This window comes from Hemitrygon akajei, chromosome 13, assembly GCF_048418815.1.
Source record: "Hemitrygon akajei chromosome 13, sHemAka1.3, whole genome shotgun sequence".
NCBI classification, from domain to species: domain Eukaryota; kingdom Metazoa; phylum Chordata; class Chondrichthyes; order Myliobatiformes; family Dasyatidae; genus Hemitrygon; species Hemitrygon akajei.
Window position 1 is genome coordinate 49,760,555 of NC_133136.1, and position 26,287 is coordinate 49,786,841.

At 40.0% G+C, this 26,287-nt stretch overlaps 1 protein-coding gene across 2 annotated transcripts in view; it reads right to left on the reverse strand.

Moving 5' to 3' along the window:
• vps37a (VPS37A subunit of ESCRT-I) overlaps positions 1-26,287 on the reverse strand; it is a 34,322-nt gene that overhangs the window by 7,462 nt on the left and 573 nt on the right. For both annotated transcript variants that reach the window (XM_073064589.1, XM_073064590.1), the window contains exons 2-9: positions 20,449-20,523; positions 16,554-16,671; positions 15,498-15,598; positions 12,763-12,964; positions 10,915-10,985; positions 1,263-1,390; positions 1,115-1,173; positions 970-1,038 (exon numbers count right to left, since the gene is read on the reverse strand). In XM_073064589.1, the coding sequence (XP_072920690.1) occupies positions 970-1,038; positions 1,115-1,173; positions 1,263-1,390; positions 10,915-10,985; positions 12,763-12,964; positions 15,498-15,598; positions 16,554-16,671; positions 20,449-20,523 (823 nt within the window). The remainder of the gene's footprint in view (positions 1-969; positions 1,039-1,114; positions 1,174-1,262; positions 1,391-10,914; positions 10,986-12,762; positions 12,965-15,497; positions 15,599-16,553; positions 16,672-20,448; positions 20,524-26,287) is intronic.

The window sequence follows — 26,287 nt, forward strand, 5'->3', positions numbered from 1 at the left end:
GGCTAGTACTATAACTGAATGCCCTTGGTAAAAATCAGTCCTCAGCCAATGGGGTGGGAGGAGGGAATAAATGACAAATGAATTATTTCATCCAAATAAATTTCCATAGTATTAATTTAGCCTATATGTCCTATTCACTGCACACACATGCTCACAACATTTTTACTGCAGTAAACACAGCTCCAATTGCATGTTCTCTTTGCTCACAGGTGAGACACCTTATTAAAGTCTGAGGAAACAGTCAATGAGATGTTGGAGCTGTAGGTGTTGCCTTTATCAGCTGTTGTTTGGCCAGCAGTTCAACTCCTCCACCACCTCATTAAACCACCCTGTTTCTCCATCTTCCACCTTCTCCTAAAATCACTGATTACTCACTTATATTGTCTCTAAGTACCAAATTCAGAAGACTGATATAAAACACTAGACCTGTTCAACACCCTTATTTTGATATTGAAAATACTAGACTTGTAACTTCAATACAATTAGTTGCAGAACGGTAATAGTTTGGTTATCTGACATCGTTACAAGAGGAGATTGGGAGCGGGGTGGGGAAAAGTTCAGACTGATGTTGCTGAAGGCCAATGGAGAATCTGAACAGCTGGGTCAACCCTTTGTCGACTGCTTTAACTGTTTCACCAGGGCATGCATAACAGTAAAGGGCTGGTTATTTCTCTCACATTGTGAAACATGAGCACGGTATATGATTGTTCTAAAGACTAGTCAAAATTATAACACTATCCAATATATCTGCTGCAAGCATATAAACTTTAATTATATATCTGTGCATAAACATTTAATAACAATAAATATCTAGCAAAACAAAAAACTGTGCAACAAATATCTCAACATCAGAATTGAAATTGAATTCTTTCATCCAAATAAATTGCTATAGTGTTAATTTAGCCTAGAGGAAATTTTAAAAAAGCTGATGTACTGTATAAATCAAGTTACAAAACTTATATTACTGACCTCACTCAGTTCATGCTGTCTTTGCATCTTTTTTTCAAAGGTGCTTTTGAGTTGAGTTAGTTGATCATTCTGAAAATAAATTTTAAAAGTTACAAGCATTTAAAAATTTTAAACTGTAAAAGTAAAAAAAATACAAGTGCCTTACTTTGATTAATAGATCTTGTCTTTCCGTTTCCAAATGAGGTTCAAGTTGAAGATTTCTTTCTTTCAGAGAACCACAAAAAAGGATTAGTCTACTTGGAAAAAAAACCAAAAAGAGATTGAAATGGACAATCAGAACTGAACATACATACTTGCCAGCTCTTCAATGTAGCTAACCAGATCATCTTTGTCAGTGCATATCTGCTTCAGTTGTGGCAAACCCATGAAATGCCCTAGGAGCAGGTCCTCATTTTCATTTAAATCAGTCAACTGTGAATTACTACAAAACAAAATCAGTTGACAAATATTAATGAATAAAAGTAAAACTGATTTTATAAAAATAAGTATGTTTCCCCAGATACAGAGATACATTATGCAAAGAATTACAAGCATTTTAACAATTCTGTTCTCAAGGTGTTCACTGGAACACAAGTTTAGATAAATTTTCAGCATTGTACAACAAATATCATTTTCTTTTCTTAATTTCACTGTTGAGGAATTAGTGTATACATTTGGCCTTTCAATTAATCCCACATTCTTAATTCTCTGAGCAACATAGACAGGCATTAATTGATTTAATCTGATCAAAAATAGAGTCCAGACCACCATCTGAGCAATATTTGGATTACATATAAATTTCAATTATAGGAAATGATATTGCCAGTAGTGGAGCATTTGGTACCCAATGTTGTTTTTAAATATTATTTGTAATACTATTTACTTGTAAATATAAAATGAAGCAAAAAATCTATTATTCGGTTTGTTAACTTTGTAACAAACAGTGACCTCATCAAACTCAGGTGTTTAAGGATATAAATATCCAAGATGGAAAGCATGTATTGTATTTGATTCATTAAATATTTGGTTAATCCAATCTTTTGAAAGAAATTAATAGAGAATCCAGACATACTAAATTACTTTTAAAATAAATCCTAATATTTACTTTTTTATGGTATTTGTACTATATGAATATTTAAACCTTGTGTGCTTGTTGATAAAAATGAAAAGTAGATGAAAAGCACATTAATTATTTTAATAATAATGAACATTTCCTTTTTGGTTACTGAGTGGAGAGAGAGAATTGTCAGATTAAGTATATTTTTGATGGATACATGGATTCCAGGCATTTCAACAAGATTAATATAGGCATCTATTGAAAAAAAACTGCAAATGTTGAAATCCTGAAAAAAAATAAAAGCTATAGGGCTTCTCTTTGGAGTGAAGGAAGATGACAGGTCTCTTGAGGTATACGAGGTGATATGAAGGTAGCCTGAGACTTTTCCTCAGGGTGGAAATGGCTAATACCCAGGGGCATAATTTTAAGGTGACTGAAGGAAAGTATGGTGGGGGGGGGGGGGGGCAATGTCAGCGATAAGTTATTGTTTTACACAGGCAGTGTTGGGAGCATGAAACGCCTTGCCAGGGGTAGTGGTGGAGGCAGATACATTAGAGACTTTTAAGAAACTTAGATAGGCACATGGATGATAGTAAAATGGAGAGCTATGTAGGAAGGAAGGGTTAGATTGATCTGAGAGTAATCCTTGTGAGTAACACTCTTCGTCCCATGATGTTGTTCCGACCTTATGCTGTTGTGCTCTATGTTAATGGACAGCAAGGTTTTTGCAGTTATTACTTTGTCAAAAGTTTCTTCCTTTCCTCAGAACTAGAAAATATAAATCAAACAGCAGAGGAATCAAGTAACTGCCTGGTAGAGTCAAACTCACAGAACAAGACAATGTGCTAAGCTTCTTCATCTTAGCCCTTTGGTATGTTTTGTCCCACTAACAGGCAAAAAGCGACAGCAGAGTGGTAATAAATTGCCATTATACAGTACCATGTCAAGTATGGGCAAGAAAACCTCTTCCTTATTAACACCCCTCGTTCCTCTGTTGTTCAAAAAAGTGCTCCTCCACATTACCTGGAGCAAATCTTGGAAGAAGAAAAGAAGCAAAGGCACACAACAGATGCTGGCGTGATATATATCATGACGAATGGCTTGGAATCATCTCCAGAGACTGAGCTAGTCATGTCCTGTAGGACATAGTGTAGCTGCCAGATTGGGTGTTCGGCATATGATGAGTAAACATAAGGGATAACACAATGTTCTCACCAATGTACAATAACACACACAGTGTGATAACCACACAGTCTTCATGGAAATGAGGTCCCAGCATCACAAAGTGGCAACTAAAGAATTTAATGAATAGAATAATCTGGGCAGCCACGAGGTACTGAGGACCATCACAATCTATAACCCTTATGGCCCAACAAATCCCCCACACTACGATTAGGATCAAACCAGGGAATACACTCCTGGCTAAATGAGAAATGCAGAAGAGCAAGGTGGGAGCTGTATAAAGTACAGATGGAAGTGCTGAGGTACCAACCTAGTAAAGCTGCAATACAGAACTCCCTAGAACTACTTGCATTACAGCATGCGATAGAGCTAAGTATTCACACCACCAAAGGGCCAGATCAAAGCACTGCACTGAACAGTCATAGACAATAGCAGAAACCAGATCCAACAGCAGAGTTCAGCATGTCAGTCATCCTGCCTTCTCCCCGTAACCTTTGATACCCTTGCTAATCAAGAACCTATCAACCTCCGCTTTAAATATACCTAATGACTTGGCCTCCACCGCTGTCTCTGGCAATGAATTCCACAGATTCACCACCATCTGGCTAATGAAATTCCTCCTCATCTCTGTTCTAGATGAATATCCCTCTATTTTGAAGCTGCACACTCTAATCCTAGGTTTCTCCCACTACAGTAAACATCCTCTCCACATCCACTCTATCTAACCCTTTCACTATTCAATAGGTTTCAATGAGATCCCACCTTCATTCTTCTAAACTCCAGTGAGTACAGGCCATCAAACACTCCTCATTCATTAACTCTTTTACTCCTGGAATCATTCTCCTGAATGTCCTCTGGACCCTCTCCAGTGCCAGTACATCTTGTCTTAGATAAGGCACCCAAAACTGCTCATAATACTCCAAGTGTGGTCTGCCAATGCTTTATGAGGCCACAGCATCACGTCCTTGCTTTTATATACTAGCCCTCTTGAAATTAGTGCTAATATTGCACTTGCCTTCTTTGGTACCTCTGATTTCTAAATTTTCTCTCTGTTCAGAAAATAGTCTCATCGTTACTCCTTCTGCTAAAGTGCATGACCATGCATTTCCCACTATACTGTATCTGCCTCTTCTGAGGCTGCACTCTCCGGTCCTAGACTCCCTCATTATAGGAAGTGTTCTCTCCATATCCACTCCATCTACGCCTTTCAATATTCAATATGTTTCAATGAGATCACCTTCCATTCTCTGAGCCATCAAATACTCCTCATATGTAATCTCCTTCATTCCTGGAATAATTTTCATGAACTTCCTCACAATCAGAATCAGGTTTAATATCATTGGCATATGCCATGAACTATATTGTTTTGTGGCAGCAGCACTTGCAATACATAACAAGAAGCTATAAATTGTAATCTCACACACACACACCCCTAATTAAGTAAGTTGTGCAAAAAGAACAAAAAAAAGTGAGGTAGTGTACATAATGTCAGAGGAGAAGAAGCTATTCTTAAAATGTTGAGTGTGTGTCTTTAGGCTCCTGTACCTCTAATGTGAAGAAGGCATTCCCTGGGTGGTGGAGGTCCTTAATGATGGATGCCAGCTTTTTTCCCCAGGTACTGCCAATGCCAGCACATGCTTTCTCAGATAAGGGCCCAAAACTGCTTGCAGTACACCAAGTGCCGTCAGACCAATGCATCATAAAGACTCAACATTATATCCTTGCTTTTATATACTAATCCTCTTGAAATGAATGCCAACATTGCATTTGCCTTCCTTACCACCAACTCAACCTACGAGTTAACCTTTAAGGAATCCTGCATGAGGACTTCCAAGTCCCCTTGCACCACTGATTTCTGAATTCCTCCCCAATCAGCAAATAGTCTAATATTTTTATTCCTTCTACCAAAGTGCACAACCATATACTTCCCTCCACTTCTTTGCCCATTCTCCTAATCCATGAGCAGATATCATGAAATGGTTGACAGTTTGGTACAGCAAAAGCCAAGGAAAGTGACAACATTGCAGCAACACTGCTGAAGATCAGTGCTCCACTACCAGCTGTCCCTCTAGCCAATCTACTCCAGGAGAAAAATATTCACAAATATCAGGGCAAATCCAGTCCAGCTAATGACTGCCCAATCAGAGTGCTTTCAATCATCAGGCAAGTTATAGAAGGTGTTTCCACAGTGCTATCAGATGAGACATTATCATCAATAACCTATTAACCCATGTCCAGTTTGGGCTTTAACATCAGATCTCATCATAGCCATGGATCAATAGTGCACCAATTGTCAGAGGTCAATCATCACTGCTGGAGCTTTTCAAAGGAGTGTCTTAGGCTTAATTAATGCCAGGTGATTCTTCAATGACCTTCATTCTATCATCAGGTCAGAAATTAGATTGTTTGCTGATGACTGCATAACATTCAGTTCCATTTGCAACTGCTCACAAAATGAAGCATTCCATGTTGGTATGCAGCAAAACCTAGATAACATTTAGAATCAGAACCAGTTTTAATATCACCAACACGTCATGAAATTTGTTAACTTAGTGGCAGCAGTACAATACAATACATGATGATATAGAAAAAAGTAAAAGTATATACATGTATAATAAATAAATTTAAAATGGTACAAAAACAAAAATAATGAAAAAGTGAGGTAGTGTTAGTGTGTTCAATGTCCATTTAGGAATTGGATAGCAGAGGGGAAGAAGCTGTTCCTGTATTGCTGAGTGTGTGCCTTCAGGCTTCTGTACCTCTTTCCTGATGGTAACAGTGAGAAGATCGGGGTCCTTAATAATGGATGCTGCCTTTCTGAGGCACTGCTCCTTGAAGATATCTTGGGATATTGTGGAGGTTAGTACCCAAAATGGAATTGACTAGTTTTACAAGATTCCGTAGCTTCTTTTGATCTTGTGCAGTAACCTCCCACCCCCATACCAGACAGTGATGCAGCCTTCAGAATGCTCCCCATGGTACATCTGTAGAAGTTTTCAAGTGTTTTAGGTGACAAACCAAATCTCCTCAAACTCCTAATGAAATATAGCCGCTGTTTTGCCTTCTTTACAGCTGCATCAATATGTTGCATCCAGATTAGGTCCTCAGAGATACTGAGACCCAGGAACTTGAAATTGCTCACTCTCTCCACGTCTGATCTCTCTGTGAGGATTGGTTTGTGTTTGGACCCTTTCCGAGGTCCACAATCAGCTCTTTAGTCATACTGACATTGAGTGCAAGATTGTTGCTGCAACATCACTCAACCAGCTGGTAATCTTGCTCCAGTCCGCCCTCTCATATCATCAGCAAATTTGTATTTATTTGTATTTACTTTATTTCTTACATCCAAGGGTGTATGAATCTTTCTGTTGTGTCTCTGTCACAATGTACAAGCAATAAAGAGGGGAAATGTGGGAGGATATTGTCCAAGCAGCAATTTGTATAGATAATTGTTTTGTATACATATATGTACAGTCAGACATCCAAACAGATCAATGTGTGTTGATAAACTTGATGGGCTGGTGGAAAAAGCTGTCCCAGATCCTGTTGGTTCTGACCTTAATGCTGTGGTACCATTTGTCAGTCAGTAGCAGCTTAAATAGTTTTTGCTTGGGGGAGTCCCTGATGATGCTCTGGGCCCTTTTTATCCACCTGCTGCTGTAAATGTCCTGAATAGGGGGAATTTAACATCCACAGATGTGTTGGGCTGATCGCACCATTCTCTGCAGTACCCTGTGACTGCGGGTAATTCAGTTTCCATACCGGCGATGACACAGTCAGTCACGATGCTCTTGATGGTGCCCTTGTAGAAAGTCCTGAGGATTTGGGGACTCATGCCAAGCTTCTTCAGCTGCTGAAGACTGAAACTTCTGAGGTGAAAGAGGCACTGTTGTACTTTTGTCACCACACAGCCAGAACGTACAGTCCACGTGATATCCTCGGTGATGTGATAACCGAGGAACTCGAACTGTCTCACCCTCTCATTGATGTCAATACAGGCTAGCCTGTCTCCATTTCTCCTGTAATCCACGATCAACTCCTTCATTTTTCGACATTGAGGGAAAGGTTGTTTCCTTAGCACCACTGTGTCAGGGTGTTGACTTTTCCTCTGTAAGCTGTCTCATCATTGTTGGAAATATGGCCTATCAATGTCATGTCATCTGCAAATTTCATCAGCAGATTCGAGCCATGCATGGTAACACAGTCATGGGTGTACAGTGAGTGCAGGAGGGGGCTTAGGAAACAGCCCTGGGGGTCTCCTGTGTTGAGGGTCAGAGGGGCAGAAGTGAGGGAGCCCATCCTTACCACCTGCCAGCGATCCGACAGGAAGTCCGGGATCCAGCTGCACAAGGCGGGGTGTAGGCCGAGGTCTCTGAGCTTCTTGTCAAGCCTCGGAGGAATTATGGTGTTGAATGCTGAACAGTGGTCCAAGAACAGCATTCTCACATAACCATTCCTCTTCTCCAGATGAGTGAGGACGCTGTGTAGTGCTGTGGCTATGGCATTGTCTGTTGATCAGTTGTATCAGTAGGTGAATTATAGGGGGTCCAGTGTGGGCGGTAGCAAGCTGCAGATGTAATCCTTGAGCTGCCTCTCAAAGCATTTGCTTATGATTGAGGTGAGTCAACAGGATGCCAATCGTTCAGACATATGAAAGATGGCATTTGAACTACACAGTCATGGGTACAGAGAGAGTAGAGCAGTGGGTTAAGCACACATCCCTGAGGTGCACCAGTGTTGATTGTCAGCGAGGAGGAGGTATTGTTACCAATCTGCACGGATTGTGGTTTTCTGGTTAGGAAGTTGAGGATCCAATTGCAGAGGCAGGTACAGAGGCCCATGTTCTACAACTTCTCAATCAGGATCGTGGGAATAATGGTATTAAATGCTGAGCTATTGTTGAACAGCATCATGACATGTGTGTTTGTGTTGTCCACATGGTCTAAAGCCGTGTGGAGAGCCATTGAGATTGCATCTGTCATAGACCTATTGTAGCAATAAAGGCAAATTGCAGTGGGCCTTGCTGAGGCAGGAAATGACTCTGGCTATGACCAACATCTCAAAGCATTTCATCACCATAGGTGCGAGTGCTACTGGATGATATTCATTAAGGCAGCTCACACCACTCTTCTTGGGCACTGGTATAATTGTTGCGCTTTTGAAGCAGGTGGGAACTTCTGACCATAGCAGTGAGAGTTTGAAAATGTCATTGAATACTCCTGCCAGCTGGTTGGCAGAGGTTTTCAGAGCCTTACCAGGTCCTCCACTGGGGCCTGCTACCGTGCTAGGACTTTATTCCTCGGAGGACATGAGATTGAGAGACAAAGAGAGCATGAACACACAGTCTATTTCCCCAGGGAAAAGGGAATTAAAAACTGAAGAGTATCGGTTCAAGGCGAGAAGGTGAAAGATTTAAAAAAGAACTGAGGGGCACCTTCTTTACTCAGAGTGATGCACATATGGAATGAGCTGCTAGAAGAGGTAGCTGAGGCAGGTTCAATTAGAACATTCAAAAGACATTTAGATAAGTACTTGGACAAATGGGGTTCAGGGTCAAACTGAACTAGTTTGGTGGGCGTGGAAGAGTTGGGCCAAAAGGCTTGTTTCCATGCTGTATTATTCTACAGCTCTGTGACATTGCCAGGTAATGATCAAATTTAACAAGAGAATCTAATACTTACCAAGTCCCTCACCATCAGTACCCTGGAGAGTCACCAATGGCCAAAATCTTCACTGAATCAGCCACACAAATTCCATGACAATAACAGCAGTAAGAGCTTGGTGACTGCAGCAAGTGACCCATCGTCTGACATTGCACAACACTTCTAGAAGGCACCAGACAGGACTGTGGTGGAAATTTTTCATTTGTCAGAACTGTCAAAAAGCCAAATACCATCCAGGATACAACAGCTTACTTGAATGGTACACAAAAAACCTCCTTAAACATTGTTTCTCTTCACAATGGCTACAGCATAAACTTAAGAAAGTTTTGCTGTTATTCTCTCTTGTCAATCTTGTGACCACAACTGTAAAAAATTGCTAAAAGCAGCAGTCACAGAAAATTATCTAAACTGAGCCAGAAAAACTGGGAGAATGGAGTGGATTCCTTAAAAAAAGCAGAGTCATCAAGTCAGCATAGTTTCCTTAAGAGGAAATCTTGCCTGACAAATCTGTTGGAATTCTTTGAGGAAATAACAAGCAGGATAGACAAATGAGAAGTCAGTGGATGTTGTTTACTTGGATTTTCAGAAGACCTTCGACAAGGTGCCGAACATGAGGCTGCTAAACAAGGTAAGAGCCTGTGTGGTTACAGGAAAGATACTAATGTGGATAAAAGAGCGGCTGACTGACAGGAAGCAAAGAGTGGGAATAAAGAGGGCCTTTTCTGATTGGCTGATGATAACTAGTGGTATTCTGCAAGGTTTGGTTTTGGAACTGCCTCTTTCACGTTACACATCAATGATTTGGATGACGTAATTCATGGCTTTGTGGCTAAGTTTACATACAATATGAAGACTGGTGAAGGGGCAGTTAGTGTTGAGGAAGCAGGGAGTCCACAGAAAGGATTCAGACATAGTGGGAGAATGGGTAAAGTGCCAGATAGAATATAGAGTAAGGAAGTGTAAGGTTATGCATCTTGGTAAAAGGAATAAAGACACAGGCTATTTTTTAAACAGGGAGAAAATTCAGAAATCAGAGATGCAAAAGGACTTGGAAGTCCTCATGCAGGATTCCCCAAAGGTTAACTTACAGGTTGAGTCAGTGGTAAGGAGGTCAAGTTCAATGTTAGCATTCATCTTGAGAGGACTAGAAAGATGCAATGCTGAAGCTTTACAAGGCAGTGGCCAGCAGTTTAGCATCCCTAATCTAAGAAAACATGTGCTAGCATTGGAGAAGGTCTAGAGCCGGTTCACGAGAATGATCCTGGGAATGAAGTGGTTAATGTTTGAGAAGTATTTCATGACCCTGGAATTGTGGTCACTGGAATTTAGAAGAATGGGGGGGGGGGGGGGGAATCTAATGAAATCTATCGAATATTAAAAGGCCTAGGTAGAGTGGATATGAGAGGATGTTTCATATAGCGGGGGGAGACTAGGACCAGAGGGCACAACCTCAGAATAGAGGTGAGGAAGAATTTCTTTCGCTAGTGGATTGTTAATCAGTGGAATTCATTGGACAGATGGCTGTGGAAGCCAAGTCATTTTATATATTTAAAACAGAGGTTGATAGATTCTTGATTAGTAAGGGCATCAAATGTTATGGGGAGAAGGCAGTAGAATGGGGCTGAAAAGGATAATAAATCAGCCATGATGGAATGACAGAGCAGACTCAATGGGCAAAATGGCCTAATTCTGCACCTATGTCATATGGCCTAATTGAGGTCTGTAGAACGATTAAGGATGAAAGAGGGTAGACAGCCACATCCATTTTCTTGGCTTAGGCAAGTCTAAAACTATAGGGAACAGGTTTAACGAGAGAAGTGAGACTTAAGCTGTACCACACAGAGAGTGGTGGGTATATGGAGCAAGCTGCTAGAGTAGTGTTAGAGGCAGGTACAATTACATCTTTTAAAATATTTGAAGAAGTATGTGGATAGGAAAGCTTTGAAAGGATATAGGCAAGTGGGACTGTTTGGACCAGGCACTTTGATTGCCATGGATGAGGTGAGCCAAAGAAGTGGTTTCTGTGTAGTACAACTCTAGGAATTTAAGTAGTATTTACTGTACCTAAGTTCATGGAGCTCTGAGAAGTGGTCAGGTAGATCTGGCATCTTGTAACTATGACCATTCAAACCTAACTGAAATAGAAACAAAAAAAAGTTTTGCAACAAAACCATTTTAACATCTTAACTGCATGCATTGTGCTTTGGCAATTTGAACAGTGCAAACCAAGCAACTATTTTCCTGCAAATGGACTAAAATCCTTGATTGGCTTCTTTCTCATTTTCATGTGATTATTCTGGCTTCTACCCCCTTCCTTTCCAGTCCTGATGAAGGGTCTCGGCCCGAAACATCAACTTTTGATTCCTCTCCATAGATATTGCTTGACCTGCTGAATCCCTCCAGCATTTTGTGTGTGGTTCTCAAGTGAGAATTTGTTTTCTTTACTGGTAGATCAAATAACCCATTAGGGAGAAGGAAAAGGAAATAATTGATAATTAATACTATAGCATGCACTTAAAAGTTTAAATTGTTTAATGTGTTATTTTCCTCAATGTTTTACTGCATTAATGGATAATTTATTATTGTCACACGTACTGAGACACAGTGAAAAACTTTTCTTGTATAACCACAAGAAATTCTGCAGACGTTGGAAATCTAGAGCAACATTCACAAAATGATGGAGGAACTTGGCAAGTCAGGCAGCACTGATGGAACTGAATAAAGAGTTGATGTTTTGGGCAAGACCCTTCATCAAGAAATTGTATGTATGTCATCCAGACAGATCATTCCATATCAAAGAATATTGAGGTACTACATGGAAGAAAAACCAGTAACAGATGTAGAGCATAGTAACACACACAAAGTGCTGGAGGAACTCTGAAGGTCTGACAGCATCCATGGAAATGAATAAACAGTTGATATTTCAAACCGAGACCCTCCAGCATTTTGTGTGTATTGCTCTGGATTTCCAGCATCTGCAGGATCTCTTGTGCTTATGTTGTAAAACATAGTGTTACAGTTATGAGAAGGTGCACGGCAGAGAATCAAATGAGCTGCAAGGGCTGTGACAAGGAATGCTGAGAGATCAGGAGTGATCATACAAGTTGTTTCAAGAGTCTTACAGCAGTGAGACAGAAGTATGTGCTCTGTCTGATGCAAGTGAGATAAGAGAATGACCAGGGATTTTTCATTAAGTTGTCTGCTTTCTTGAGGCAGTAGGTAGTGTGGAATGAATCAATGGAAGACAGACTGGTTTTAATGATAGACTGAGCTCATTCATAACTTTCTGCACTTTCTTGCTGTCTTGGGCAGAGCACTTGCCATATCAAAGTCCCTTAGCCAAAGGTAGCTTGAAACGTTAAGTGTGTGTTCTCGACCATAATGTCTACATGGTTGGACCAGGACAAGTTATTGGTGATATTTACACTTTGGAACTTTAACTCTCAACAACCTCTATCTTAGCACCATTAGTGCATTAAAATGTCTGACCAGAGGATACTGCCTTGTGTGACAACTTAACAAAAATGGGCCAGGACTGGCTGCTCCAGTACCTCAAGCTTAATAGCTTCTGCTTGTAGTTAACTGCTTTGGATGCAGAAGGCCTATCTTGTTAACCAAGAGTATCCTGGGTGTCAGCAGTGTAATCTGGATGGAAGCAGAGCATCCAGAGGTGCAGAGAGAATGACTGTCTCAGATTTTAAATAGATCTGTTTTACCTACTACATCTTACAATTATGACATTTTCAGATTTAGCAGGAAAAAGTAAACATTTTAAAATGAATGCTATAACATTTTCCATGGCAGTAAAATAAAACAGTAATGAACCATTTTCCACTGAATGTGAAACTAAAAATTGCGAAAGCACGTGATACAGTTTAGTGTTCTAAATATCATGCTGGTTTTCAAACATACCTGTTCTGATGTGTCAGTAGTAGGTACAGGTAAAGGCAGATCTGTAATCAATCCATATGCAGGAGCAGCAGGTTTGGGACTATTAAAGCCAGGGCCTGAATCCGCAATACAAGGCACAGTCGACTCCTGAGTAGGATAGGGACTAATATATGAAAATCCTTGGGGAGGGTAAGGAGTCATTCCAGGAGGGCTACTGAAACAGCTAAATTAAATATACAAAAAATTACAAGACATAATAGGACAAATGAACACAATGGTAAATTCTACATTTACTTCCAATTTTAACTAAAAACAAAGATAAATGATAGCAGTGTAATAAACAGGGACAAGTCACTCAAGCTTCAAGTTCAAAACAAATTTATTATCAAATTACATATATGTTACGATATACTACTGAGATTCATTTCTTTGTTCACATTAGAACAAAGAAATACAATAGAATCAATGAAAAACTACACAGAAAGACTAACAAACTATCAATGTGCAAAAAAGAGAAAGAGTCAAACTGTGCAAATACAAAAAGATGGACAGAGAGACAAATAATACTGAGAACATGAATTATAGAGTCCTTGAAAGTGAGTCCATAGGTTGTGGAATCAGTTCAGTGACGAAGTGAGTGAAATTAACCATGCTCGTTCAGGGGCTTGATAGCTTATGGGTAATAACTGTTCTTAAACCTGATAGTGCGGGATCTAAGGCTCCTGTACCTTCTTCTCAATGGTACTAGTGAGAAAAGAGCACATCCTGGATGGATGGGGTCCTTGATGGATGCTGTTTTCTTGTGTCAGCATTCCTTGTAGATGTACTCAGTGGTGTCAAGGCTTTTCCTGTGATGTACTGGGCAGTCTCCAGCACTTTTAGTAGCATTTTCCATTCTTGGGCATTGGTATTTCCATAACAGGCCACGATGCAACCTGTTAGAATACTTTCTACTGTGCTTCTATAGAGGTGTGTCAAGGTTTTAGATGACATGCAGATTTTGCGCAAAGTTCTAAGAAAGTAGAGATGTTGCTGTGCCTTCTTTGAAATGGCCCTTAGTGCAAGTTTTGTTGATCACCGAGCTTGGCAAAATGTTTGCAGACATTTCAGCTTCAATCAAGAAGCCATCATCAGTGCACAGTTGAGGATGTTGTCTCCTCAGAATACCGGCTTATATACTCCTCCAGGGTCCAAATGGATATTGATTAGGCACTTATGAGTCAGTACCAAGAAATATCCTGGTATGATAATGCCAATGAATTTAAATTTACTGACCCTATCCACCAGTGATCCCCTAATGAGGACTGCCTCATGTAGTCAATAATCAGCACTTTGGTTTTACTGACATTGAGTAATACATTTTTATTGTGATACCATTTAACCAAAATTCCAATTTCCCTCCTACAGGGAGATGCTTGGTTTGTAACTATCCAAGCCACTCATTGTATCAAAATAGTAACAGAAATGTTTTTTGGACACAAACCAAAACATTGAAGCAGAAATCTTTAGACCATAAAACATAGGAGCAGAATTAGGCCATTTGGCCCATTGAGTCTGCTCTGCCATTCCATCAAGGCTGATCCCAGATCCCACTCCCATACACCTGCCTTCTTGCCACATCCTTTGACGCCTTGACTGATCAGGAGACTATCAACTTTCACCTTAAATGTACCCATGGACTTGGCCTCCACCAGTCTGTGGCAGAGATTGAACAGATTGATTCACTGCTCTCCGGCTAAAAAAAAATCCTCTTTACCTCTGTTCTGAAAGGTTACCCCTTAACTTTGAGGCTGTGCTATCTAGTTCTGGATGCCCCCACCATAGGAAACAGCCTCTCCACATCCACCCTATCTAGTCCTTTCAACATTCATTAGGTTACAATGAGATCCCCTCTATTTTTCTAAATTCCAGTGAGTACAGGCCCAAAGCTGCCAAATGCATGTTAACCCCTTCATTCCCAGAATCATCCTTGTGAACCTCCTCTGGACTCTCTCCAATGACAACACCTCCTTTCTGAGATATGGGCCCAAAACTATTGGCAATACTTCAAGTGTGGCCTGGCCAATGTCCTATAAAGCCTCAGCATTATCTCCTTGCTTCTGTATGGTATTCCTTTTGAAATAAATGCCAACATTGCATTTGCCTTCTTTACCACAGACACAACCTGTAAATTAACCTTCTGGGAGTCTTGCATGAAGAATCCTAAGTCCCTTTGCACCTCTGATGTTTGAATTTTCTCTCCATTTGGATAACTGCTGCACTATTTTCCTTTTACCAAAATGCATTATCATACATTTCCCAACACTGTATTCCATCTGCCACCTTTTTGCCTTTTCTTCTAATTTATCTAAGTCCTTTTGCAATCACATTGCTTCTTTAACACTACCTACTCCTCCACTTATCCTCATATTACCTCTAAACTTTGCTACAAAGCCATCAATTCCATTTTTTCAAATAACTGACAAAAAATGTGAAAAGTAGCAGTCCCAATACCTGTCTCAATCCGAGGAAAACCACTAGTGACTAGCAGCCAACCAGAAAAGACCCCCTTTATTAACATTCACTGCCTCCTGCCTGTCAGTTATTCCTCTACCCATGCCAGTATCATTCCTGTGAGGCCATGGGATTTTATCTAGTTAAGCAGCCTCACATGTGTAACCTTATCAAATGCCTTCTGAAAATCCAAGTAAATGACATCCACTGCCTCTCCTTTGTCCAGTCTACACATTCTAAATGAGACAGATGATCATACTTACTAGGGAAAGGATGATGAACTGGAGGCCAACACTGGAGGGTTCTTCCAAAATTCATCAAGGATTGTCTGAATAATTTTTCCAAGGTCTGAATGCATTGTGAACTTCAATATTGAATAAAAAGATCCATGTTATTATAACTGAATAATACATATTTTTATTAATAGGACAAGTGATCTACACCATGAAATAAAATGCATTAGGCAAGGTAATGATGTATTTCTAGAAGCCAAAACAATTTTGTTGGAACAAAAGGAGGATGAATTGAGGTGGAAATATTGGAAAAGAAATGGCAGATGAAACAGCATTTAAATTTAAAATAATTTAACCAAAATACCTGTCTTTTTCTACAGAACTATCAACTGTATTCAAATGAATGCAGCCAGCCCTGTGGTAAATTTGATGGACTAGATATAAAAGTGCCCCTGCTCCTCTCACAAACCCAAGTCCATTGGTGGGGTGGAAGATTAAACACACCAGTTGCTGACCTGCAGCTTGCGCCTGACTTCTGTATTGACAGAGTATGTGTGAATGTCCAAGACAGGTTGAGCTGGAAATGGCTGACCTCTAGCAATTCCTTTTGGAAACCACTGACTGTCAGTCGACTCAGTTCAACCACTTAAAAAAGTTAATGAAGCACTAATTGTAATCATGTGTATGAATTATTCATTATTTCTATCCCCTTGCAGTTTGCTTTGATCTACTCTTTTTCAGTCTGCTCCATTCTTACAGTTTCTATCTCAATTTTTAAATGTAACAGTTATAGGAAAGAAAAAAAAATTGTCTGGAAGTTACTCAGCTCCTTGTAATCTTCCCCTTTCCAGTGTACAACTGCATTTCTGTTATATATTACATTTTCATGCCAAATGGTAAAAGCTCCAATGCAAAATAACCTCAGAATCTAACATGCAATGCCATGATAGGACCATTTATGATGTGACATTCTTTATCTGATGGTCATAAGTCTTTTGAATTTATATTAAAGAATCAAATGTACAATACTATGATTACATACTTAAGAAAAATACAAGCTGTAAAAGAGTGAAGTTTGCCACATACATTTGTGATCATTGGGCTTGTCACCATTGTGCCCATTTGCTTGTCCACTAAATGATGCCGCACTGGAGGGAAGACAGAAATCACAGGCTTTTCTTGTGGAAACTGAGGAGGAAGCAAGCTATTTTGCAGAAGAAAAAAGAAACGTAAAACAGGATAATTTTTTTCTTGATCTTTATTCACTTAAGCAAATAACATGGTTCGATTTATGCACCTCAGTGCTTTAAACAAATGTAATACTGAAGAGTAGATACTCTTTTTTTTAAAAAGGAAGTCCAGTTGAACCAAACTGATTTTTACAAGGGTCACATTATCCTTCTGCAACTCAGTTGTTTATTTTCTAATTAAATATGAGTACTTTAAAAGGTTTTTGACAAAACTGAAACTCTAAAGTTATTAAACACACCAAAGCTATTCAGTATTTGTGGAGGGAAGTGAACTCAATGGCTTTCTCAGAATCAAATATTAAAAAATAAGCAGGCATTTTAAAAAGTGCCAAAAATATTGTTGAAAGAAAAATTGATAGGGCACATGATCTATAACTTCCAAAAACAATGACGTATGACCTTCCTTGCATTTCATTTATACTTGTCGCTCCTCAGAAGTATGTTCACAAACAGCTTCTTTTTCTACTTTCATGAAAAATGTACAATGCATCTTTGATCTAAATAGTTCTTTTGTACTACTGCTTTTCGTATTTCCTTGGGAGATCTCTCACATCCTTAGTATTCATTTTTATCTGAAAGAGACAAAAGAGATTGCAGAGCTGGAAGAACTCAGTGAGTCAAGCAACATCTGTGGAGACAAGGGTATAGTCGATGTTTCCGGTTGAGACCCTGCATCAGGACTGAGAGTACAGTGGAATGACAACCCTTATATGGAAGTGTGAGGGAGGAATGAGGCAGAAACTGGTAGGTGACTGGTGAAACTAGATGAAATGGCTTAAGGACCAGGTGGGAGAGGGAAGTGGAGGGTCAGGGGAAGTTTTGAGATGGAAGTTGGTAGGTGATAGCTGGAACCAGAAGGGAAGCAATAATGCAGGAAAGGTACACAGGGGTTGTGTGTTATCTGAAATTGGAGCATTCAATGTTTACATGATTGGGCAGTAGACTACCCAATCAGAATACAAGGTGATGCTCTTCTTTCTGTTTGTTATGTGGAACAGTTCGTGTTCCAAACCTACTCTGGCAACCATCTCAAACTCTTTCTTCACTACACTGTTCACAGTATTGTTGTCTCTTCCAGCACTCATGCAGAAACCGCCAAATTTATCACCTCCAGCACCAACTTTGCTGTTAAATTCACCCAGAGTTTTTCTGATATTTCTCTTCCTTTTCTGCCTCCTCTTAACAAAGGAAACTATCCATGTATATCTTCTTTAAACCTACAGATCCCCACAGCTACCACAAATATATCTCTTGCCACCCAGTCTCCTGGTAGGGTACCCTCTCTTTCTTTTCTGTTTTTCAATCACTGCCACATCTGTTCTTAATACCAGCCTTTCTACTCTGAGTTTCTGAAATGTCCTCTTTCTTCAGGAAATGTGACCTCCACTCTCTGCAGTCGATAGAGCCTTCACATGTACTTCCTCCATTTCCTGTATGTCTGCTCTCGCCACTCCTCTCCACAGATAATACAGAAGTAGAGATCCACTGATTCTCACCTTTCACCCTATTAGCCTCCATATCCAGCACACAATTTTTCAAAATATCTGCCAGTTTCAACAATATTCCACACTAGCCACAACTTTCCCTCTTCCCAACTTTCCACTGTCTGCAGGGACCACTCTCTCAATGACTCTGTCCATTCATTCCCTTCCACCCACCCCTCTCTTGACACTTCCCACCCCTGCAATAGCATGGAGTCCAACAACTCCTCCTTCACCACTACCAGCGACCTAAATAGCCCTTAAAAGTGAGGCAGAGATGAATGTACACTTCATCTAACTTGGTCAATTGTATTCCATGCTCAAGATGCAGACTCCTCCACACAGCAAGAGTAGGTGACTGTTGCAGAGCACCTAAACTCTGCATGTAATGTCATCTTGTGTTTCTGATTAGATGTTATTTTAACTTCCCTTCCTGTTCCCTACTGGCAGTTTTCAGCCTTCTCCACTGCTAGGATAAGGCCAACTTGGGAAGCCTTCAACCCAATGATATGAACACTGAATTTTTTAACTTTTGGCAACCCACTCCAACTGGTCCATTTGGGTTCTCTCTTTGTTCACTTTCTACATCCCTTCCCCCCACTTGTTACCCAGACTCATTACCCTCCCCAAGTGGTTTCATTTGACCATCACCCACTCACTTTCCTATCTCCTCCATCAACCTGATTCTGCTTGCCCATCATCTCTCCCTTATCTGATTCTAGCTATCACCTACTAACCTCTCTCTGTCTCTTACATACTGGCTGTTTTCCCTTTACATTCTTAATCCTGATTCAGAGTCTCGACCTGAAACATTGATCAACCCCTTCCCTCCACAGATGCTGCTTGATCTGTTGAGTTATTCCAGTACTGCTTTTGTTCATCTACTTTAATTTGTTTTCTTCATCTTGAACTGCACTGCAAATATAATACTAATTTAAAAATTATAGAAGGCTTTTAACTTTTACTTCTGTATTTTGAGTTTCTATATGATGCTTCCTGCTTCCATTTTAATCCCTCAAAAACAAATGTTCATTTTCCCCAGTTTGCAATAACACCCTGCCTGAAACCTTCCTCAGATTCTTATTCACTCTAGCATATATTTAACTTTTACTGTTTTATTTAATCAATGAAATGTATCAATTTAGTCCACTAGCATCAATATATATTCATGATGAAAATCAGAATCCAAAACAGTTCTAAGATCTGAACTCAACAAGAAAACAAATGAAAAGATAATTTTTAAAGTCCTTGATTTTGGAGAATGCTATTATAAAAGCAAACTGAGTGATAGGATGTATCTACAACCATTTAGGTTGTGGATCTATCATCACAATACTAAGTAGTGCTGAGAAGCTTACATTGGTGGTATGACACAAAAGGCATCGTACATAACCAGTGAAAAGGATAGCACCCACCAAACTGTTGGGGAGTGCCTGCTTCATAGGATCAACCAGGATTGAAGAGCATCAGCATGAATACAAGTGCTGATACCGATGGTTTGGGGTGGTTTCTGATGAGTCTTGGTAAGTTGGTGGAAGGGAGGGGGCAAGTGATGTTGAGACAGGAGCCTAAGAAGCAAGTGGAGCAGGTAATTAATGGGGAAAAGAGTGTGAGATGGATCTTGACATCAGTTGAGGAGAAAGGAGGATAATTGGGAGCTGGGGATTCCACTCTGGGAACCAGAGTTGTGAGGGGATAGGATAATCAGGAATGGAATGAGTGACATATTCTGTGCAAGGCCAGCCTGGATATAAAGGCGAGTAGAGGAATATGCCTTACACAGCAATCTCTTCCAGTGTTGCATTACCAGGATATAGTTGTTCCAAAATTAACTACTGACCATCTAATTAATATCATTACTGAACAAAACAATTCAATTTCCCATATAACACTTCATACGTCCTTTAAACATGCCATTCATGTGATCAGCTAAAGGGTGGAAAATGGCCTGAAGGACCTAGTCAATTTTATTGCACGTTAGATGTGATTAAAACAAAAAAATATTATTTTGTAACTGAGCAATCTACATTCTGTCCTGCTGTGTCAGGAAAAAGCCAGATTGCTGGAATCCAATACATGGCCCAAAGCTGTGGTATTTATGGACATTTAAAATAATAGCAGGCTGGTGATATGGTAGAAAAACAAAAAACTCTAAATTCTTGTAAAATTTCCCTTTACCATACTCAGCTAAATGGAAAAAATTGTGTACAAATACAATCCATGTAAAATATCTCAGCATTTCATACTTACATGTTTAAATTGATGGTTTTATTATTTACTGTAAAAGGCAGCCTGTATTCCACATCCTTCTGTATTTCCACTACACTGCACAAAATAATGAAGACAATTAATAATGATTTATTACACTTGTTATTGCTGCCATTTTTATTCCAATCTTAACATCAAATTTTAGTACAGTCGGCCCTCCTTATCCGCGGATTCCGCATGCGCTAATTCAACCAAACGCGAATCGCGAAAACCCGGAAGTGCTCTTCCAGCACTTGTTGTTCGAGCATGTACAGACTTTTTTTGCTTGTCATTATTCCCTAAACAATGCAGTATTAACAACCATTTTACATAGCATTTACATTGTATTAGGTATTATAAGTAATCTAGAGATGATTTAAAGTATATGGGAGCATGTGAGTGGATTATCTTGCATTGGGATCGAAAAAAATTGGAAGTTCTCTTACTCTGTAGGTCGGAACAGGTACATCCGGTATTATTTAGCGTCAGTTAGTCAAACATTTTTCTTAGTATATAGTATATATTTTACCTTTCTATGCATATAAAACACTTAAGAACGTATGTTTCAGTGGCGGGCTTGGGAACGGAAGTTCTCGGGACTCGGGACAGATCGCTCCCGAGTGCGCTTTCCACCATGCTGGGTTGATGTGAGGATCAAAAACCCAAAACCCAATAATTAAACCACTGCATTGCTTAGTAATAATTGTAGCTTTCATTGGGGCAGAGCCTTTCTCACTTTATCCTTTAAAATTGTTCCGATTGTTGACCGACTGTAGCCTAACACTTTTCCAATGACCGATGGCATTTCAACTCTTTCCGATTGCTTTATTACTTCCACCTTATTTTCGATTGTGATCATGATTATTTTCATGAACAAAAACACTGCGCATTCAGAGCTCTGGCACCGGGTCCTAATGTCCAGTGGGATGAGACAGATTAAATAAGGTCTGGGGTTCCGCTGGGTCCTAAGGTCCAATGGATTGAGACAGGTTGCATAAAGGACTTGAGCATCCACGTATTTTGGTATCTGCGAGGGGTCCAGGAACCAATACCCCGCGGATAAGGAGGGCCGACTGTACAACCTTCCGCTTCATTGTTTTTAACTTTTAATAAGTGGTCTATTTGACTGGGTTTAAATACAATTGGTGTTTGTTTTTCCATTCTAAGAAAAATCACTGAAAAACAAAATAACTGTCCACACCTTGCCAACAATAAAATTTACAACGTTTCTGACCCAAGTTAAGAGCAGTGCAGTAGCGTAGTTGTTAGCACAATGCTTTACAGTACCGGTGACCCAGGTTCAATTCCTGCTGCTGTACGCAAGGAGTTTGTATGTTCTGCCCGTGACTGCATGGGTTTCTGTCGGGTGCTCCGGTTTCTTCCCACAGTCGAAAGATGTAGCGGTTGGTACGATAATTGGTTATTGAAAATTGCTCTGTGTTTAGGCTAGGGTTAAACTGGGAGCTGCTAGGCAGTGTGGCTTAAAGGGCTGGAAGGGCCTATTTCACACTGTATCTTAATAAATAATATAACAATATATATAATTTGGAACTATAAAGAAAAACAATCTACAAAAACAAATTTTAAGTGGAATGTATGAATTTTGAATTAATGCATCTGAATCATTGTCATACTATCAGTGCAAATGATGTCAATAGTGGGTCATTGAAATTTAATATTGAGAATTAAATGGGCAGTAAAGAGAGGTGAGGAGAAGGGATCAAGCAAGAATTAGCAAGAGAGGTAGAAAGTGGAATGGGAAATGCTCGTCAGCCATATTTCATATGAACAAAAAATTAACTATCTTAATTACAGGGCAACAATCCTTTATTTCAAATAATTATGTAAATATGGACAACAACACACACACAAAATGCTGGTAGAACACAGCAGGCTAGGCAGCATCTATAGGGAGAAGCGCTGTCGACGTTTCGGGCCGAGACCCTTCGTCAGGACTAACCGAAAGGAAAGATAGTAAGAGATTCTCCCTATATATGCTGCCTGGCCTGCTGTGTTCTACCAGCATTTTGTGTGTGTTGTTGTTTGAATTTCCAGCATCTGCAGATTTCCTCGTGTTTGCTATGTAAATATGGACAAGTTTTCTAAAAAAAAATGACATTGTTCAGCACAGTCCTCCATGATTTTTCTTATTTTGAATTTTCTGGGCTAAGATAGTTCACCACTACCAAACTTAAAGTCTCCCATTCCTGCCAACAAGCATAATCCATTCCTTCAACTCAGAAAAAACTATGTTCTTGTGGCCAATCACCCTTGTGTTTCATTAACCAATAAATTGAATAATTAGGGCACTCACATTTTTAAAAAATAAATTACAGACACATTACTGAGGGAGTCTAGGACCAGAAGGGATAGTCTCTGAATAGAAGGGTGTACCTTTAGAATAGGGATGAGGGGGAATTTGTGGAATTCATTACCACAGATGGCTATGGAGGCGAAATCATTGGGTACATTTAAAGTGAAAGTTGATAGGTTCTTGATTTGTAAGGGCATCAAAAGTTACAGGGAGAAGGCAGGAGAATGAGTATGAGAGGAATAATGAATCAGCCACAATGGAATGGTGGAGCAGACCCAATGGCCTAACTCCGCTCCTGTGTTGTCAGTATCAAAGGACAGCAGAGCCTCTGATTCAACTTGCAGAAGTGCCATATTCAACTGTAACATTTAAATTGGAACTGGATAAGAAGCTGAAGGAAGAACTTGCAGTGTAACAGAAAAGAACCACAGGAAGAAGGCAACAGAAAATAAAATGTTGGAAGAACTCAGTGGGTCAGGCAGCATCTGCAGATGGACATTACAGTAGATGTTTTGGGTCAAGACCCTGTATCTAAACGGAGAAGGGAGCTGGATTGCTGTTATGTAAAGTCCTTATCAGAATCAGGTTTATTCTCGCTGACTTTTTTGAAGTGAAATTTGTTTAGTGGCAGCAGTACACCAAAAAGAATAAAAATTACTATGAATAACAAGATAGCGTCATATCGCTGTTCATTATTATACTCTAACTATTCTGCTGATCTGACATTATTGAGCAATTACTTCTTTTATGTTAGATTTCTTGATGTAATTAACAAGAAAGTTTGCCAAATACAGCATGGAAACAGACCTTTAACCCATCAGCACTATTTTTATCTCTATTCCCTTCATGATATTCTCCTTCCCCCAATTCTAAGTAGCACAGGAGGTCAGGACTGAATCCAGATCTCTGGACATGAATTCTAGTGACTGTGCCAATGTGCTATCATAATTTGTGTTTTACTGATACACTCTGTTCTATATTGGTACAAGTTGTACTGTACATTTTGTATAACTGACAGCTATGGCAACTGCTCTGCACATTACCATAAGAAACTGCAGAGAATTGGGGACACAACTCAGCACATCACTGAAACCAGTCTAAGGAATCTGTCTATACCTCTCGTTGCCTCAGTAAAGCAGCCAGCATAATCAACGATCCTACCCATTCCAGACAATCTCACTTCCCGTTCAGGTTTATTGCCATTTAGCCATACACATGTATACAGCTAAACAAAACATCATTCCTACGTGACCAAGGTACCCACCGATAATATAGTTACGATCCAACAAATAGTCACAAAATAATATTAGCACAAGTCCCTGCATGGCACGGGGGATATATTATATATTATAATATATATTAAATATTACATGATCTGGATGATGGGGTGGTAAATTGGATTAGTAAGTATGCAGATGATACTAAGGTAGGTGGCATTGGGGATAATGAAGTAGGTTTTCAACGCTTGCAGAGAGATTTAGGCCAGTTAGAAGAGTGGGCTGAACGATGGCAGATGTAGTTTAATGCTGATAAGTGTGAGGTGCTACATTTTGGTAGGAATAATCCAAATAGGACATACATGGTAAATGGTAGGGCATTGAAGAATGCAGTGGAACAGAGTGATCGAGGAATAATGGTGCATAGTTCCCTGAAGGTGGAATCTCATGTGGATAGGGTGGTGAAGAAAGTTTTTGGTATGCTGGCCTTTATAAATCAGAGCATTGAGTATAGGAGTTGGGATGTAATGTTAAAATTATACAAGGCATTGGTAAGGCCGAATTTGGAGTATTGTGTACAGTTTTGGTCACCGAATTACAGGAAAGATGTCAACAAAATAGACAGAGTACAGAGAAGATTTACCTGGGTTTCAGCACTTAAGTTACAGGGAAAGGTTGAACAAGTTAGGTCTTTATTCTTTGGAGCGTAGAAGGTTGAGGAGGGACTTGATAGAGGTATTTAAATTTATGAGGAGGATAGATAGAGTTGACGTGGATAGGCTTTTTCCATTGAGAGTAGGGGAGATTCAAACAAGAAGACATGAGTTGAGAGTTAGGGGGCAAAAGTTTAAGGGTAACACGAGGGGGAATGTCTTTACTCAGAGAGTGGTAGCCGTGTGGAATGAGCTTCCAGTAGAAGTGGTAGAGGCAGGTTCAGTATTGTCATTTAGAGTAACATTGGATAGGTATACGGACAGGAAAGGAATGGAGGGTTATGGGCTGAGTGCAGGCCAGTGGGACTAGGTGAGAGTAAGCGTTCGGCATGGACTAGAAGGGCCGAGATGGCCTGTTTCCGTGCTGTAATTGTTATATGGTTACAGGCATTATTATAATAAAACAAGAAATAGCTTAAATATGTGACAGCGGCAATAAAAGATGAAAAGTAACCAGTGTAGGAATGAGAGTGTGTCTATGAATTCGGGAGTGGAGGCAGTAGTCTAATAGCTGGGGAGGAGTAGTGGATAGAATCTGTTACCCAGTCTGACAGTTCTGGTTCTTATGCTGCAGTATTTTCTGCCAGGCGCAGGAGGTTAATGAGATTATGGGAATAATGGGAGGGGTCTTGACAATATTGGGGAGACTGCATATGCAGTGCTTCCGATAGATGTCCTGAATGGGGGCAGGGTGGGGGGGGGGGGGGAGAGATGGAGAGACCCCGATGATGTTTTCAGTATCTTCTTCCCTCTCCCATCCAACAGAAGACACAAAAACATGAAAGCACATCCCACCAGGCTCAAGTGCAACTTCTTTTCCACTGTTATTAGTCTCTTGAATGGACCTCTTCAGAATCAGAATCAGGTTTATTATCACGGCATGTGTTGTGAATTTGTTAACTTAGCAGCAGCAGCAGTCCAATGCAATACATAATATAGAAGAAGAAAAATAATAATAATAATACGTAAATCAATTTTAATGTATATTGAATACATTAAAAATCGTGCAAAAACAGAAACAATATATATTTAAAAAGTGAAGTAGTGGTCACGGGTTCAATGTCAAATTAGGAATCAGATGGCAGAGGGAAAGAAGCTGTTCCTGAATCGCTGAGTGTGTGCCCCCAGGCTTCTGTACCTCGTACCCGATGACAACAGTGAGAAAAGGGCATGTTGGGGGTCTTTATTAATGGACGCTGCCTTTCTGAGACACCGCTCCTTGAAGATGTCCTGTGTACTTTGTAGGCTAGTACCCAAGATGGAGCTGACTAAATCTACGATCCTCTGCAGCTTCTTTCGGTCCTGTGCAGTAGTCCCCCTCCCCCCACATACCAGACAGTGATGCAGCTTGTCAGAATGCTGGACCCAGGTTAGGTCCCCAGAGATCTTGCCATCCAGGAAATTGAAACTTCTCACTCTCTCTCTCGTACGATAAGAGACACTTGGTCTCACAATCCACCTTGTTATGATCTTGCATTTTGCCGTTTACCTACACTGCACTTTTTATTGGTAGCGCTTACACTTTCTCCTGCATTATCGTTTTACCTATTCCTAGCTCAATGCCCCGTGTAATAATTTAATCTGCATAACCAGTATGC